The sequence below is a fragment of the Pteropus medius genome, unplaced genomic scaffold (genome assembly GCF_902729225.1).
Source record: "Pteropus medius unplaced genomic scaffold, Ma_sr-lr_union100, whole genome shotgun sequence".
Lineage (NCBI taxonomy): Eukaryota > Metazoa > Chordata > Mammalia > Chiroptera > Pteropodidae > Pteropus > Pteropus medius.
The window spans coordinates 3,254,113-3,272,492 of NW_024344377.1; the positions used below are offsets into that span (position 1 = coordinate 3,254,113).

At 39.9% G+C, this 18,380-nt stretch overlaps 1 protein-coding gene and 1 pseudogene across 1 annotated transcript in view; one reads left to right on the top strand and one right to left on the bottom strand.

Moving 5' to 3' along the window:
* The first annotated feature begins 538 nt into the window (after window positions 1-538).
* MCMBP (minichromosome maintenance complex binding protein) overlaps window positions 539-18,380 on the top strand; it is a 34,881-nt gene continuing 17,039 nt past the window's right edge. Inside the window, exons 1-5 of the mRNA XM_039870853.1 lie at window positions 539-853; window positions 12,515-12,600; window positions 13,169-13,309; window positions 13,436-13,477; window positions 15,594-15,695. Coding sequence (XP_039726787.1) covers window positions 796-853; window positions 12,515-12,600; window positions 13,169-13,309; window positions 13,436-13,477; window positions 15,594-15,695 — 429 coding nt within the window. The 5' untranslated portion in view covers window positions 539-795. The remainder of the gene's footprint in view (window positions 854-12,514; window positions 12,601-13,168; window positions 13,310-13,435; window positions 13,478-15,593; window positions 15,696-18,380) is intronic.
* On the bottom strand, window positions 6,702-6,820 carry LOC120608906 (uncharacterized; annotated as a pseudogene).

Below are 18,380 nucleotides of genomic sequence, written 5' to 3' on the forward strand. Positions count from 1 at the left end.
GACTTTATCCCGCTAAGGGAAAGTCACGAAATAGGGTTTCAGGCAGGGCGCCAGAGAAGAGTCGCCACCAGCAAAGAGTCGCCACCAGCAAACACACACACACGCACGCGCGCACACACACACTCCCCGAGAGGTGGGCTCACACCAAAGGCTGCTTCACCCATTAATTTGGCCCAGAGATGGCTCTGAGGTGCGTGGGCTTGTGCTTTTTGTGCTGCCGTGGCTTCCGACCCGCGCAAGGCCTCGCACCAGGCACTACCGAGGCGGACTCCGGCAGTTTCGCCCTTCACCCTCGCACGCGGTACCAAACCGCAACACGCGCCTCGGCCCGCGACGCCCGGCCCCACGCGCCGCAGCCTCCCCGAGGCCGCCGTGCCCACCCTCTTGCCCATCTCCAAGATGGCGGCGCGTCGCCGCCGCGTCGCGGCCCCGCCCCGGCCCGGCCCGGCCCGCCCCCGGGGGGACGGCCCGCCCCTCCTCCCCGCCCGCGGGGCCGCGCGGCGCGCTCCCGCCGCCCCTCCCGCGCGAGCTCCACCCAGGTCGCAGGCAGCGCGGTCGGCGGCGCCTATTTCCCGCCATTGTGCGAAGTGGAGGCTGGGGGCCCGCGCGCGCAGCCTGCCGGTCTCCTGCAGCTCCCCGGCCGCCGCCGCCACAGCCGCTGTTCCCTGAGGCCGGGCGGCCCGCGCCGCGAGGCTCGCCCTGCGTGGGAGGGCGCGGGCGAGGAGCTGCCGGGCCCCCCGAGGAGGAGCCGCGGCGCTGGACGCCCGGCCGTGTTGGCCCCGGCCCGTCGGCGAGATGCCCTGCGGGGAGGACTGGCTCAGCCAGCCGCTCGGAATCGTGCAGGGCTTCTTCGGTGAGTGGCGGCGCTGGGGGCGGGCCGGGCGGGCCGCCGAGTTTGCCGAGCCGGGGCCGGGCCCCACGCGGGGCTGCCTCGGGGGCTCGCGCGGCCGAGACGGCAGCCGGGCCTGCGCCGGCCGGCGCCGCGACACCCCTCTCCCGGGCCCGGTCGCAGGTGCCTCCCACCTGCCCGACTCGCGATTCCCTGGCGGCCAAGGTTACGGCGCGCGGAGCGGGCGGCCGGCCGTGATTGACGGCCGCGCTGCCCCTGCGGTGGCTCCCCCGGGGGCCCGAGCCCCGCGTGCGGCAGGACGCGGCGAGGTCCCCGAGCCGTTGCGAGGGCCCGCAGAGATGGGGAGAAGGAAAGGCACTTTGCCTGGGGGAAGCCTGCAGGGTATTTCAAAACTTCCGGTGTGTCGGGGGAGTGCGTGCTCGCTCGCTCGCAGCAGAAGTTGGCTCTAACTGCTGCTACACACATCCTCTCTTTTCGAGATAAGATTTGGTGTAACAGCTTAATTTTTCTCTGAGGGTGATTTTAAAACCTGCCTCGTATACAGCTCCTCATATGCCAGAGCTAGCCAGAAATGAACTACTCAAACGAGTTCCTACAGTCTAGAAAGAGCTTAGAATGCTGCGGACAAGCTTAGTTCATTTTAGTTACGGTTGTATTGTTATACTACTTTTCTGCTAAGCGTACGCTGGGCATTTGGACACCTCACTCACGTCTTTTTGCAATGAGGAGTGGTGGAGGGAAACCCAACGAAAAAAATCACTGTCAGATCCGGGGCACCTGACTTGGGTGGACGTAACTTAGAACTGTAGAGTGGCCTTAGTTCATTAAGAGCATCGTGGGATAATAGTAAGAACGCCCAATAAGAAGCTAAGTAGTCCCGTCGTCAAAAGTGGTGTCGTAAAATGTGTGTATTTCTTGTAGGAGGGACTGAGCAACTTTATTCATTTTCTCTATAATTTGAACTACTTTAGTTATCTGGTTTCCCAGGCTTAAACTAGAGGCAGCAAATTAGAAGATCTAGATGGGCATCCTGATTGTTGCCAGTGAACACTGACAGAAGAAATAAACTATATGTTAAAGGGGGAAGGGCAAAAAAACAAAAAAATCATTGTATATCCATCCACGTGTGCTTTGAGGAAGGGGCAGATAACCCTCCACTAAATCCTAGTAATTGACGTTGATAGTGAATACTGGAACCCATAACCGATGTCCAAAATAATGGTCCCGAAAGGTGGAATGAAAATTAAATTGCACAGTTGGTTTCCGGGGGTGCAGACGCATAGATACTTTATACGAAAATCCTTCAAAAGTAAAAAGTTTTAATGCGTAAAGGGTGAAGTTCCAGTTACTGATATTTAGAAAATTTATTCATGAAAAATACCCCCATATCCTAGTTGTGCTAGATAGATGAGATGATTTTTATATTTGATATAGATTTTAATCTATTTTTCTAACATTTTGTCTGCTAAGTATGTGACCCATAATACAAAAAGGATATAATTTGAATATAAAATACAGACTTTATAGTAGTTTGTAAATTTTGTGAAATGTGTGGATCTGGACCTTGTGGAAACTAATACTGTCTTGTAGTCATGATTTTTTGTAGAAGCTGTTCTGAAGTATATTACATATTTTTGCAGCATGTTCCTGTCACTGAATATATTGAATACCATTACATGGGTATGTTTGTGTGAGAAGCCTCTCAAACCTGTGGGCTTGTTTTGATTTAGTAGGAAATTGTTTTAAATCTGTTTCCTACCCAGACATAAAAGTAATGCATGTCTGTTGTGCTTTATGATGCCTTTCCACCTGTGCCTAGCTCAGACCTCATCACTACGTTTCCCCTCATACTGAACCCCCTTTCAGCTCTTTGACTTTGAGCCTTGCCTCTAGGCCTTCTGCATCAGCTCTTTCCTTTCCCTAGTCCCCCCTTTCCACCTCACTTCCGCTTAACCTGGCTAATAGATCTTACTCTTCCTTTGGGAACTTAAGCTAGGTACTCCGCTCCATTTTACTCCACGATCCTATGTGTCCTGAAAATGAGGAAGTAAAGCACATTGTTGAAATTACTTGTTTCTTGGATTCCTTTGCTGGATTTTGACTCTGGGAATTCTTGGCTTGTATCTGCCTTATGCACGGTATATCCTCATTGCCTAGAATACACCTTGTACACCAAAAGTGCTCTGTGAACATCTGTTGAACAGAGGCAGTGGAAAAAGACTGATTTACCAATCAGAAGTGGTATAAATTGGGATGGTTATTGTGACCAATGTTAAACTTAGGACAGTGTTGACAGATCTTACATTGATTCGGGGAATTCACGATCATACCCGGTGTGAGTTACTTTCACGTACAAATCCTGATTCCTTTTTATTGGTTCGGATAAGGAACTGAAATTCTGTGTGTGGCTAATCATAATTATGAGTCCGTGCATCTTTGTGAACCAGTCTGTGTTTTGAGTTTGTATCTGCTGTATTACAATTACTCATATGTAATTTTTTTCTGTAAGCCTTGATAAAATGCTTATAATGTTTCAATTCCAATTTCAAAAAGATTTTATAGGCTTAAATTAAGATTAGGAATACTTTGGTTCAGCAGAGCTCTGTAGGGCTTTATTATGAGCATAAGGCTAATGAGCCAGTCCCCACAGTGATTGCTCGTTTAGTGACCCATATCAAATTGCTTCCCTTAAGCAAAGGCAGGAATTTTTTTTAAAAAGTTTCTTTACTTGAATTAATGACTCAATTAATAACTGCTGTTAATTTCAGAAGTGGGAATGTTTATCAACTCTGATTTCTTTTACTGTTTTTTCTTTAGATTGTTGGTGGGTCAAGATCACTATTTTTGGTTATATTCGAAGTAATTAGGTTGTAATCTGACAAAACTAGAAGTAGAGTATCTCATGCAAAAAAAGAGCAGTGGTATGTGGAGGAGGGCAGGGAGGAGTATTTTCTAGCATTTTAGAGAATTTAGAGCAGCAAGAAAATTGACTAAAAGTTGGCCTGCTTTATTGTCACCATGATTCTAAGCAGAATCATGTTTTGTCTGTGCCCACCTCGGATTTCTCCTGCCATCCTGTCCTTGGTAGGTCACTGAAAAGCAGTTTGTTACAGGGCTGTAGAACCCAAAGGCAGGGTGGGCAGCTTGGTATCCTGAGACACTGAGTGGATCAGAACTGGAAAGCTAGCAGAAATCCAAGCCACTCTACCTATCTCGACTCCACAGCTCTCAAATTCACTTGTTCTCAGTTCCAGCCCACACCAGTTAGGGAATCTGATCGGCCAACATGGAGTCAGGAGTCCACTCGTGGCACTAGTCAGCCATGGCCAGGACACAACTGTTGAGGCCCATACCCCGACAGCGGGCGGAGCAAGTTCTCAGAGGAGAATGGATTGGGTAGCTGGGGCAAAAGGCACAAATATGTACATATGAAATTTCAAATCATTAAATGATGACTTGTACATGGTTACAGAAAAACAACCTGAAGAGTAAAAGGATGGCCATCCCTCACCGAGATAACCACTTTTAACTTTTTGCTTTTAGTTCTTTTTTTTTCTTCGCAGGATTTTTCATAGAGATATAACTAATGGAAGATAAAATTCACCATTTTAAAATTTACTAGTCATTGGATTTTAGTATATTCACAATGGTGTACAACCATCACCACTGTCATTTCCATCACCCCAAAAAGAAGCCCTACACCTGTTAGCAGTCATTCCCAGTTGCCCCCTCCCCATCTTCTGGCAATCACTAATCTATTTTGATTCACCTGTTCTGGACACTTCCTATAAATGGAATCATACAACATGTGGCCTTTTTTTGCCTGGCTTCTTTCACTTGGCATACTGTTTTCAAGATTTATCTGTGTTGTTGCATGAAAGTACTCCACTGTATGGACGTACCACATTTTCTTTATCCACTCATCCATGAATGGACACATGTTTCTACTTCTTGGCTGTTGTGAATAGTGCTGCTATAAACATTCGTGTATAAGTTTTTTGTGTGAATGTTTTCAGTTCTCTGGGGAATATATACCTAGGAATGAGATTGCTGGGTCATAGGATGATTTCCTGTTTAACTTTTTGAGGCGCCGCCAAATTGTTTTCCAAAGTGGCAGCACCCTTTTACATTTCTGCCTGCAATTTGAGAGGTTTCCTTCCTTACATTTTCTCCGAATGATATTTTCTGTCGTTTTATTAGTCACAGCTATCCTAGTGGGTGTGAAGTGGTATCTTGTGGTTTTGATTCGCATTTTTCTAATTAATGGTAATAGCATCTTTTAATATGTATATTGGCTGTTTGTATATCTTGTCTGGGGAAATGTCTAGTCAGATCTTTTGCAAAATTTTTAATTGGATTTTTGTCTTTATTGTCGAATTGCAAGAGTTCTTTATATACTCGCATGCATGCTAGACCCTTATCAGATATATGATTTGCAAATATTTCCTCCTTTTGGTAGATTGTCTTTTCTTGATAGTGTCTTTTCATGAAAGTTTTTAATTTCGCTTAAGCCTCCTTAACCTGTTTTCCCTTTGGTCCCCTTTGGTCCGCACATGGTGCCGTGTTTAGGAACTCCGTTGTCTGATGTGAGGTTGCAAAGATTTACACTTATGTTCTGAGAGTCTTGTAGTTTGGGCTCCTACACTTAGGTCTTTGACCCGTTTCGAATTAATTTTTCTACACGATATGAGGTAGGGGTTTAGATTCATTCTTTTGCATGTGAATATCCAATTGTCCCAGCACCGTTTGTTTTCGGTTTATTTTTTTACATTTTCCAGTTTGATATAAAGGGTATAAAGCAGCAGTCCCCAGCCTTTCTGGCCCCAGGGACCAGTGCTCCTGTGAGAATCTAACGCCTGATGATCTGAGGTGGAGCCGAGGCGGTGATGCTAGCGCTGGGGAGTGGCCGCAAATACAGGTGAAGCTGGGCTCGCTCGCCGCTCACTCCTGCTGTGTGGCCCAGTGTCAGTCCATGGCTTGGGGGTTGGGGACCCCGATATAAAGTGTGTAGATGGACAGCCAGATGAAGAGGTACGTAGGTGAGGTCTGGAAGGGTCCTTGGTGCAGGAGCTTCTGTCTCCAGGGAACTGGGATGTGCTGCCCTCCCAGCATATTGGTACATTCACCAGAAGCTCCGCAGCACCATGTGTTGAAAAGACTGTTCTTTCCCCACTGAGTGGTTTTGACACCTTTGTCCAAAAAACTCACTTGACTGTGGATGTGTAGCTTTATTACTGAGCTCTCAAGTCCATTCCATTGGTCTCTGTGTTTAGTCTTATGCCAGTACCATGTTGTCTTGATTGCTGCAGCTGTATAGTTAAGTTTTTGAAATCGGGACATGTGAGTCCTCCAACTTTGTTCCTTTTGGATAGTTTTAGCTCTTCAGAGTCTCCTGCATTTCCATGTGAATTCAGAATCAGATTGTCCGTTTCCGGTGGGGGGGGGCGCGGGGCAAGGCAGTTAGCATTTTGATAAAGATGGCATTGAATCTCTAGTGCTTTTAGGACTTTTGATAATAGAGAAAGTTTAGGTTGTAGATTCTAGAGCCAACTGCTTAACTCCGGGACTATACCCTGAGTATTTGGCTGCGTAGGTGGGTGATTTTTTAACAGCTCCCTTCTTTTTACTTAAGAATTACTTTCAGTAATAATCATGAATTGAAGCTATGCGCAATGCTGAAGGTTATTACGTGTTTCACAATCAATCCAGACATCAGTGTTTCTCCGTCTTCTCCCCCCCAACCCTATTTTGTTTTTTTGTTTGTTTGTTTGTTTTTTGAGTTCTGCTGTGTTGGTGTCATTTCATGTTGCATGGATATCACACCTCAGATTTAATTTTTTTTTTTTTTTAACACCTACAGCACCTGGTCTTCCTAGGTGGTCCCCCATCCAAGTACTAACCAGGCCCGACCCTGCTTAGCTTCCAAGATCAGACAAGATCGGGCACGTTCAGAGTGGCATGGCCGTACACCAGATTTGAATAATTTTAATTGTATAGTTAATTTTTTGAATTAAGAATAACTGCCCAAGTTCCTGCAAGACAAAAAGAGCTCAATTCTTTTCTCAGAAGTATTATAGCTATTAATAGTTTGAATTTTGGTCTTTCGGTTATAGTTTGATATAATAATATTTTATATAAACAATTATCTGGTAACTAATGTAATTACCAAGTCCTACCACTGATGTTATTGATGCATTTTCTTTATTCATTCTTTAGTTTTAAGGCAAATAACAGTTTAAGAAGAATGCATTTCAGTATTAAAGATAGTATTCAAATTCAGCAAAATATTTCACATGTGAGCCGGATTGCACCTACTACACTTCATTTCACACTGTTTTAACTGTTTTAAATATTAAACACAAAAACTCTAAGTTGTCTCATAGAAAATAGAATTAAAGTAACACAAGTTCAGTTTCTTCGTCTTTATAGTCACTGGTTATGGTTTACTTCACTCTGTTGTGTACTTATAGGACTCTCGAGTGCCACAGGGGCTGGGGCACAAACCATTCCCTAAGCAAGTTTAGGCTGTTGGATCACTGAGAGCTCTACTGTCCAGACCAAGGCACGGAGCAGAGTCTGTGCTGGGAACTACTGTGTAACTGAATTAGTCTACATGTAGAATGCAATGTTTATTACAGGGCGAGTGGTAAAAATGCTAATTTGACACTTCCATATATATTAGAACTCAGAAGTAAGAACAGTCGTTTAGGATTTAGTCCAACAAAAGATTTTCCAAGGAAGAATATTTTATCACTGATATTATTTAGAATTGCAAATGAGTGGCGATAATAAAAACAGACTTTTAGTTTTTATTATTTTTAAGTTTTCTGCAGGAAATGCATCTCCTTATTGCTGGCACCTGGGGCACACAACTGTGTCACTTCTTTGGTAGGCTGCTATTTGGCCCCTCTTCCTAACTTTTGAGTGTGAACATGTCAAAATTAATTACTATTTTTTTCTACCACAATGTCATTATCTGTAGAATGGGAATAAGATTCCATAGGTCTGTTGTAAGGATTCGATGAGAAAATGCATGTAAAGTGCTTAGAATAGTGTCTGGCATAGTCTCAAGAGGTCATTAGACATTAGCTACTGTTACTTTGTTATAATTTATAATCATCCTAAAAAGATATATTTTACCTCTTTTTGCATCTCTGTTACTTTTCTCCCATTCCGGTTTTTGAAAACTGTTTTTTTAGAGCTGCTTTAGATTGACAGCAAAATTGAGTGCAAGATACAGAGATTTCCCATATATCACCCTCCGCCATGATCAGCATCTCCCACCAGAATGATGTGTTTGTCAGAATTGATGAACCTGCATTGACACATTATTATCACCCAAAGTTCATAGTTATGTTAGGGTTTATTCTTAGCAGTGTACATTCTTCAGTTTTGAACAAATGTATATAACATTTATCCATCATCATAAGAGAAGATATAAATGTAAATGCACCCAACGACTGAGCTTCAAAATGCATGAAGTAGAAACCAACAGAATTGAACAGAGACATAAACAGATCTGCAATTATAATTGGAGATTTTACTGCTCTTCTCTTGGGACTCTGCAGAACTCTAGGGGATAGAAAATCAGCAATGATGTAGAAGAACTGCACAGCAGTTGTAATCGACGTTTGTGGAACACCACCCAACAACGAGAATACACACTTTTCAAGTGTACATGGATCATGCAGGATAAACTACATCCTGAGTCATAAAAACAAAAATTAAACTTAAAAGAATTGAAATCCTCAAGTATGTTCTCTCACCATTATAAAATTAGATTAGAAATAAGTAACAGAAGATGACAAAATTCAAACTCGTGGAAATAACACGTATAAACAATCCATGGATCAAAAAGTCTCCAGGGAAATTTTAAAATGTTTTGAACTATATGAAAATGAAAACACAGCACATCACAATTTGTGGGCTACAGCCAAAGATGTGCTAAGAGGCATTGAGTACATTTATCAGCAAAAGATGTCTCAATAATATAAGCTTCTACTGTATGAAGCTAGAAATAAAGAGCAAAACGAACCCAAGTCATACAGAAGAAAGGAGATAATAAAGAGCAGAAGTGAATCAAATTGAAAACAAGAAAAAAAGAAAAATCAGTGAAACCTAAAGCTGCTTTTCTTTTTTTAATGAAAAAGATCAATAAAAGCCATAAGCTTATAGCCAGACTAGCAAGGAATAAAAAGTAAAAAAGAAGATACAAATTACTGACATCAGGAATGAAAGAGGAGCTATCGCCATAGAATGGATGGAGTGAAGAGGACAGTACGAAAAACCAGCTCTGTGAGTGTTGATTAAACAACTTAGAGGAAACAGACCAAATCCTGAAAAAACATTATTAGTTTCCCATTTATGTTGTAACAAAGCACCATGAATTTAGTGGCTTAAAACAGTATAAATTTATTATCTCAGTTCTGGAGGCTGGAATAATGTGTGTCTCACTAGGATAAAATCAAGGCCACAGGACTGTGTCCTTTCTGGAGGCTCAGCGGGAGGATCTGTTTCCTTGTCATTTTCCAGCAGACTCTACACAGAAGTCGACAAGTTGGTTTTCAAAATTATGTAGAAATGTTGCGAATTAGAATAATCAAGACAAACTTAGCTACCTGATTTTAAGACTTACTATTGAGTTATAGTGATTACGACAGCGTGGTATTGGCATAGGATATAGACGAATGGATTACTGTAATGTAACATAGAATCTAGAAGTAGACTAACAAATACAGTGGATTGATTTTTGACAAAAGTGTGACAACAATTTAGTGCTAGAAAGTTAAATAATGCTGGAACAAGTATAATCTTTTGGGGGGGAAATAATATGGATTACAGACCTAAATGTGAAAAATAAAAAACAGGATTATATCTTCATGACCTTGGGGTTAATAACCATTAAAGAAAAAAATTGATAAATTGGGCTTCATCGGAGTGAAAAACTTCTCATCAAAAGACACCACTAAGAATGTCAAGAAGGCTACAGATTGGGAGAAAATATTGGCCCTACACATATGTGACAAAAGACAGACATCTAGAATACACAGAGTTAATGCCTCAGTTCTCTTGACCCCCTAAACTAGAGCAAGATTGAGTGCAGTGGTGCTCAAATTCAGATGGCCAAGAATTCATAGGAAATATGATGGAGTGGTACATGTGTGCTAAACAGGACTCTTGTTTGCAAATGACCAAGCTTGGTCCCACTTAAACCAGAAAAGACTAATAATACATAGCAACAGAATTCATGAGTGGGCTGGTGTGTCAGGCTCAGTCACAGCCAAAGAGTTGAACTGTCTGTGTCTACGAGAGTCTACCTTTCTGTTTTCCTCTGGGATGGTTCAGTTTCCAGGCAGAACTCGGCCACACGCAGCTTCCAGGCACAGAGCGCTCCAGGAACTTGAATTTCTGGTAGTGTTCATCCTTTTCCTTGCTCTGTATCTAGAATATGCCAGTCCCAGGCCCTTCAGCATGTTTCACTTCTGCTTCACCCAGCTCACATGCTTCCGCCATCAGAGGCCTTTCTGAGATTCTTTGACCTGCAAAGTTTTTCTTTTTTGCTTTTGGCTGTTGTTTTATCCACGCATATATTATCTTTGCTTTAAGTTCCTTCAGCTCCAAGATCCTTGTAGAACCTGATAGAGAGCTGGGCACACAGTAGGCTTAATAAATAATGGGCAGTTATTGCGTGCTTGAGTTTTTTGGACCTACCTGTTGCAGTCCTTTGTCAGGCAGTTCCAGATATGTGTCAGCTAGCTGGCTTTTACTTAAGAATATCATTTGTGTACGTGTTAGTTACTTAAAAGTAACTTACCACTTCCTAGTCACTCTTTGAGGAAGCTTCATCACCTGTTATGTGGCATATTCATGTTTCTTACACAAAAGGAGTCAGAATAGCAGCAATGGTATGGGAGTCATGGCTGCATGTAAGTCTTTAAACAATCGTTTTGTCTAGAAGCAAAACTCATTCTTTTTATCCAATTCAGTAATCATTTTTGGCACTCATCAAGAACAGTGGTTCTCAGGAGTCACTTAGAGGGCATTTTAACAAATGAATTGCTGGACCTCCAGAGTTTCTGATTCAGTAGGTGTGGGATGAGCTGAAAATTTTGTATTTTTAACAACTACTCCGGTGATGCTGATGCTAGTGGTCAGAACCAGGCCTTGGGACCAATTTGCCAGCAGATTTAAACTGCGTCGCACATCAGAATCGCTTAAGAGTTTTTTCCCCGACTCCTTTTTCAGAACTAGCCTTCGCTCAGTTAAGTAAAGCCTTTGGAGGCCCTACTCAGGCCTGGTGTTAGCAGGATTTTATGAGTATTTCTGACAGCATTGGCTCCATAACAAATATAGACAAAATTTCTTTACTTCACATCTCCATAGCACCTGTGTGATGAATATAAATGGTGAAAGTATTGGCCAGCTGTGTAGTTCGGTGGTTCTTATTCCCCAAAATAGGTATTCCCGATTCTGTCGATAATTCACTCTTTGGTCATAGCCAGTTCCTCTCATTTTTCAAAGCTTCGGTTTTCTTATCTTTAACGTGACATTAAAAACACCTTTCTTGTCATTTCGCAGTAAGAATCATCGATGATGGTAAATCTAGATTGGGGGCAATGAGTTTTCATGAAAATTATTTGCATGGTCTTGAAATGTTTCCCTCAGATTACCTATTAATTTCAAAGGGGGGAAAGTCCCTATGAAGTGGAGAAGCGAAATCACTGACCGGGTTATCACATTTAACATCATCGACAGGAAGACAGACATCTGATCTCCAGATGGTACCATTGCAAGGACACAGCATCACTTATGTGGTGGTCTGACTGATAATACATAACTGCAATTAATCAAGGAAACATCAGAGAAACCTAAAATGAGGAGCATTCTATTTTTTAAGGGCGTGTATTCTTAAATATGAATGTCTATAAAAGATAAAGATTAAGAAACTGTTCCAGCTTAAAGGTGATTAAAGATACATGATAACTAAAAGCAATAAGTGATGCTAGGCAGAGTCTTGTACTGAAGGAGACAAAGCATTGGGTCAAGTGACAAACCGGAATGTGGGTGGTAGATTAGATTAAAAGTATTGTGTCAATTTTGAATTTCCTGAGGTTGATAAACAGTACTGCGGTCATGTGAGATAATCTCTTTATTCTTAGGAAATACACGTCAAAATACTTAAAGGTAAAAATACATGATGTGTGTAGCTTAATCTCTTAACGGGTCAGAAAAATATGAGAGAGAGCAAGCAAATGAAAAAGCAAGTGAAGGAAAGATATGGGTGTTCTTTGTACTATTTATGCAACTTTGGAAAAATTATTCCAAAATAAAAATATTAAAAACAAAAAACAAACTTCTGCTCAGGGTAGTTATAACATTTTTTAAAAATATATAAAAATGTTTTCAAAGAGCAATGCACTCTACAAATGACGATTCAACCGCTGCTTTGTCTGGGTCCCGTCATGTCTCATTCCGTGGGTGGCGTTAGCTCCCGAGAACCTGCGGGAGGTCAGCATCGCCCTGATTTGTAACACCCAACCTGCCAGTGGGGCAGCTGCTTTCGTGTCTTGTGCAATGAATGCTTCACACGAATGTGTGACTCACCTGAACAGTCTGTTGTTACATATTGTACCTTTAACTTTATGAAGTATATTTGTCTTTCAGCCCAAAATGGAGTTAATCCTGACTGGGAGAAGAAAGTAATTGAATATTTTAAAGAAAAGCTGAAGGAAAATAATGCTCCTAAATGGGTAAGTTTATTGCTAGTTTTGGAGGGGAAGAGAGGGTGGGGCTGACTTCCATTTTCTCAGAGTAGTAATCCACATATGATTTAAAAATATATAAATTAATGTGTACTGCTTCTGCTTTAAGTGCATATGTATTAAAAGATTTTGGTCTCTTGCAACTTCAACTTAAATTCAAGCAATTAAGTGTGTCTGTATTGGTACCTCTAGGTGGCAGTAACTGTCCGTAGTTGTGAGAGCTTCGATGACTACCTTTATTTAAAAAAAACTAGCGTGTACTAGTTAAGAGAACTCAATAAAGCAAATGCCTTTCTGCTGCTTGAAAAGTGTTCTGAAGGAAAAGCATCTTTTTACATTGTAGTCAAATGTCTTTATACAAACTTGCAAGAACCCAGAAGTACTTTTGTCCAGCAATTATGTTATGTCGACTGTGAGATTATCGGCTCCCTAAAGGGGAGGATTTTGTGCATGTGTGTTGCGGTTTGGATCTGGATATAAAGTCTGTGGATGTGTATGAGCTTAATGTTTTATAGACAGAATATTTTATTACCTCAATTGCTTGTTTTCCTTTAAGGTACCATCACTGAATGAGGTTCCCCTTCATTATTTGAAACCTAACAGTTTTGTGAAGTTTCGCTGCATGATTCAGGATATGTTTGACCCTGAGTTTTACATGGGAGTTTATGAAACGGTTAACCGAAACACAAAAGCACGTGTATGTATTTCTTTCTTTCATGGAACTTGTCTCTTTATAATTAGTGGTATTAATTTTGTCCTTGTGTTGTTTATGGTAGTTTTGATTCAGGTATACTGATACTGTTATCCTTTGTTTGGGTCACAGGTTCTTCATTTTGGAAAATATAGAGATGTAGCAGAGTGTGGGGTATGTATCCTTAAGATATATAAGACATTTTTAATAAGAATTTGTTCTAAGCAGAGAATTTATTACTTTCCTTTGGTTGATCTTAAATTTAATTACTTTGTGTATGAATAAGGTCTAAGAAGTCATGTGGAATGTTTTCTTTGCCTTTGTTTCTATGATATATTTTGATCTTTAAAAATCTCTTAGGTGGAATATCGTAAATGACAATATTATAAATTCCTTTCCTCAATGTCTGTATACTTGGTTTAAAAAATTACGGGTTCTAATTCTTTAAAAATGAAAGTGGAAGATTAACTTAGGGCTTAACACTTGCTTAATTAAATTTAATTATATTCTTCCTTCTTTTCCTGAGAGAAAAGTTTTTAATAAGCTCTCTTTGATAAAAGGAAATAATAGCAGCTCTCTAACACATCAATGATGGAAGAGGGAAGGAGGCAGAACAGTGGGTATAAAAGGGACAGTTGAGATAGAAACTTACTAGAAAAGCAGTTAGAGAGGAACCACAGTACATCTGCATTTTTTTAAAACAGATTTTCTGATAATAAATGAACAACACGCAGAATGAAATTTAATTTTATTCAGACACCTGTTCAACATTCCTGGCGTTGTCACTGGGGAAAGTTTAAAGTCTAATGGTTTAATTGTAAAAAAAAAAAATTAGCATGTCCAAAAATGTCCAAAAATTTCGTTCCGAAAATGTCTCCCATATTTTGTTTTTTTGTGTGTTTTTTTAATGTGATTCTATCAAAACAAATGAGAATTGTCAATTTTTGGAACGAAAACGGGTATTACAGGTGGGGATTAACCAAGTAGGGGGAAGCCTCCATAGGAAGGTGGGACCTCAGTGGGGAGAGTGGGGTTCCCTCCTTTCTGGGCGTGGTTCCCTACAGATCCACAAGCTCAGTTTAATCAGGCTCTCTGGGGCTTTTTATGTCCTGGGAGTCTGGCTCCTGCTACTCAAATCTCAAGAGATTGATTTATAAACCCTAAAACCAGCCCATTAAGTCACAGAAGTTGTTCCTCATTGACCAGAGTGTTCTAATTCAATGGGACAATCTGGACAGAAAAACAACCCTAATTTGGAAGATTGTCAAAAAGGTTTTATTAAACAGAAACGTAACTTCCTACAATTATTTACAGTAATGGACTCGCGAAAGATGGATTTATTTAATCTAACACATGCTGACCTTAAGGTCTCCCAATGTCTTTTTTCTTTTAGAGTGTTTCCGTAAGATAAAATGTGCCATCTAATGAATCAACTTTTAAATGCTTACTGGATCCCTGTTCGAGGAGCCTAAGGCAAATATGTGAATACACAACCTTCTCTAGTACCAAGTAGTATAGTGTCACTATAGCTCAGTAACGTCAGCGTCTGTAAATAGGAAAATATTTATCTGTGACACTTCCAAAGAGAAGACAACTTGTACTATGTTGCTAAGAGTCATAAATAAAAGCACCATACCAAGAAAACGGGACTTTGGGCCTGGAAAGAAACAAATCTCAGCTTATACATATTATCTCGGGCTCAAATTTGATGTCTCCTGGGTCTTTTTTTTTCTCTCCCCTACAAAATGGAATATACATCTTATTTACTTGTAAGATTTTTTTGTACTACAAAATTAATGTTTATTAAAGTAATTTTTCAATATTGTATCATGGGTCCTTTCCTATTCTTAGCATTTGCTAAGAATATGCTTTTTCTAGAGAATAGTAGCTGAGACTTAAGTTTCATCTCAGAGCTACCTTGTAATGAATATTTTATTAAATTCTTATTTTATAGGCTGATTCTGATGCTTCGCTGTGAAAGAAACAGTGGGATTACTATGTGCTTTGTCTTTGAAAAAAATAAAGCATCCTGTTTATTAAAAAGGATTGAATTTTGTAACATAGGGTGCTGTGTATTACGGATTGAAGGAAGGAAGTATATTGATTATTGCTTACAAAATGATTTTATGTTTTCTTTTGAAAAATAATAGTTTGAATTTAGTAGTTGCTTGTTAATTAACTCATAATGTGAAATATTTACTATGGTTTTATAAATAACATGAAAATGTGGTTGCTAATTTTTAAATTTTTTTAAGTAAAATTCTAAAAATACTTTTCGTGTACATCACAGCCTCAACAAGAAGTTGATTTAAACTCTCCACGAACTACCACTTTGGAAAGGCAGACTTTCTATTGTGTCCCAGTGCCTGGGGAATCTGCGTGGGTAAAAGAAATATCCTTTGGGTTTTCTTATTTGTTGAATGGTTCTTGATATTTTCTTAAATGGAAAAAAAAAAACGAAATTTAGATTTTCAGTTTTTAAAAACTTAAGTCTTCTTACCACAGCGAAGCTTAACAGGAAAAAAACTGTATAAAACAACCTAAGTATTCATCAACAAGAAATTAGATAAAGTTATGGTACATTCTTATAGTGAAATACTGTTAAAAAGAATTGAGGAAATTTAAAGATAATTGAAAAAGAGAATACCACAATAATTAAGAAAAAAATTCAAATTAACAACTAATTCTAATTTTCTTAAGAGAAAACAATATGTTGATTCTTTTGAACGGAGCATGTGGAAACATCTTCATCTTCTTGTCTATTTAATTTTTTTAGTTCGTAATTCTTTTAGGCAAAGTTTATATACACAGAACTGCATGGATTTTAAGGGCATACTTTAGAGATTTGCAGCCCAAAGTAAAGAACTCGTGCCAGAAGTTCCTTTCTGCCTTCTTTCGAGTCACCGCTCCCCTCCCTTCCAGCCACTGTCTCGATTTCTTCCACCGTGGCTTCAGTTTTCCTGCTTGTGCCTGTCATACAAATGGAATCATGTAGCACAGAGTCTGTTGTGTCTGATGTCTTGTTCCGCACAATGCATTTGAGATTCACCCCTGCATATGTTAGTTCATTTTTTTTATTGCTGATGGTATTTGTTTATTGTCTCCACTTGGTGAGCATTGAGGTTGTTTCGAGTTCGGGGCCTGGCATTTTCTTTGTAAGATTTTCAGTTCGATTTTTTTAAGTTTTTTTTGTTATTGTTGTTACTTATGATAAGTTGTGTCTTACAAGGAATTGTTTAAAATGTTTTAAATTTGTCGGTAACGTGAAGCTTTTCATAGTATTTTCTTATTTTTCTTTTAATGTCGAGGGGATAGCTATCAGTGATCTCTTTCATTTCCAATATTGTTGGTTTTTCTCTTTTATTCTTGATCAGTGTTGCCAGTGATTTGTCAAAGAACCAACTTTAACTTTTTTCTGTTTCATCAATTTCTGCTCTTTGGTTTTATTTTAATTTCTTTCTCCAGCTTCTCAAAGTAGATGCTTAGATCATTAATTTCAAATCTTCCTTCTTTTCTAATAGCATTTAAGTCTATAAATTTCTCTCTGATCAGTGTGTTAGTTGCATTCCACAAATTTCGATTTGTTGTTTTTATTATCACTCATTTCAAAATATTTTCTAGTTTCCCCCGTGAATTCCTCTTTGATCTGGACGGCAGTGCATTTCCACTTGTGCCCCTCCCTCCCGTTTTTGTGCTGTTGTTGTCCTACACTTGTTCTTAAATTATAGAGCCCAAGATATTGTTATTTTTGCTTTAAACAGTTGTCTTTTACGTAAATTAAGAAATGAAGAAAAAAACATCTTTTACATGTTCGTGTACATATCTATCATTTACAGCTCTCTTTGTTTTTTTACTCTGGAATCCTTTCACTAAGCTTTTTTTCTTTTTTTTTTGTTAAAGTACAAATCTGTTGGTGAGGAATTCTCTCAGCTTTGGTTTAACTGAAAACGTCTTCATTTACCCTTATTTTTGAAGGCATTTTTATTAGCTGTAGAATTCTTGATTGACAGTCACTTTCTCCAGCACTTCGGTGGTATTGATCCAGTGTTTTTTGGCCTTCGTTGTTTTTTGATGAAAGGGTTAGTCATATCATTATTCCCCTGTATATAATGTGTTTAATTTTCTTCTGGCTGCTTCTAATGTTCTGTTTTTCTGTAGTTTTCATCAGTGTGATTATGATGTGCCTGGGTGTGGGTTTCTTTGTGTTTTTCTTGCTTGAGGTTTTTGTTTTGGTTTGGTTTGGTTTGAGCTTTTGAATCTATGGATTGACATTTTTTTCGGAAGAGTTCAGCCTTTATTTCTTCAAATATTTTTCTGTCCCAGTCTCTCAGTGTCTTGTTTTTTTGGGGACTCCAGTCACATGATGGTTAGACTACTTGTTATTGTACTCCAGGTGACTGAGACTCAATTCTTATTCTTTTTCTTTTTTTTTTTTCATTTCAGGTATTTTATTTTTCAGTTGTAGATTTTTCAGTTGGTTCTTTTTCATGGTGTCTATTTCTCTGCTAATATATTTCATCTTTGACTCACTTTTAAAATTGTAATTGTTATAATTGCTTTTTAATGTCTGCCAATTTCAATCAATATCCAGGTCTTCTTTGGGTTTGTTTCTGTTGACTATTTTTAATTCTGGTTATAGGTCATATTTTTCTGCTTTTCCCTATATAACTGATAGTATGTTATTGTTTGCCGATGTACAACCTTGCAAGTTTGGTTTTTGCCTTCATTTCAAGAATGTCACACTTTGTTCTGATGGGCAGGTGATTTACGTGGTTCACTTTAACCTTGTCAAGGTTTGGTTTTGCGCTTTGTTAAGGTTGGTATGGAGCAACCCCTGCTACCTGGGACATGGTCCTTACTCGTGAGGTAGACAGTTTCTGGGTCTCACCTGAGTGCCCAGGATGTTCAGCAGAGTCCAATTCTAAGTGCTGTGTAATTTCCAGAATCTCCATGTAGCTCCTGCCAACCAGCAGCTGTTCTCTGCTTGGACTCAAGGAATCTTGACGTGCATCCACGGCCTTGTGTTTGGCCCAAGACCCAGGTGGGACCGCACAGATTTCTGGTCATCTTCTCTCTC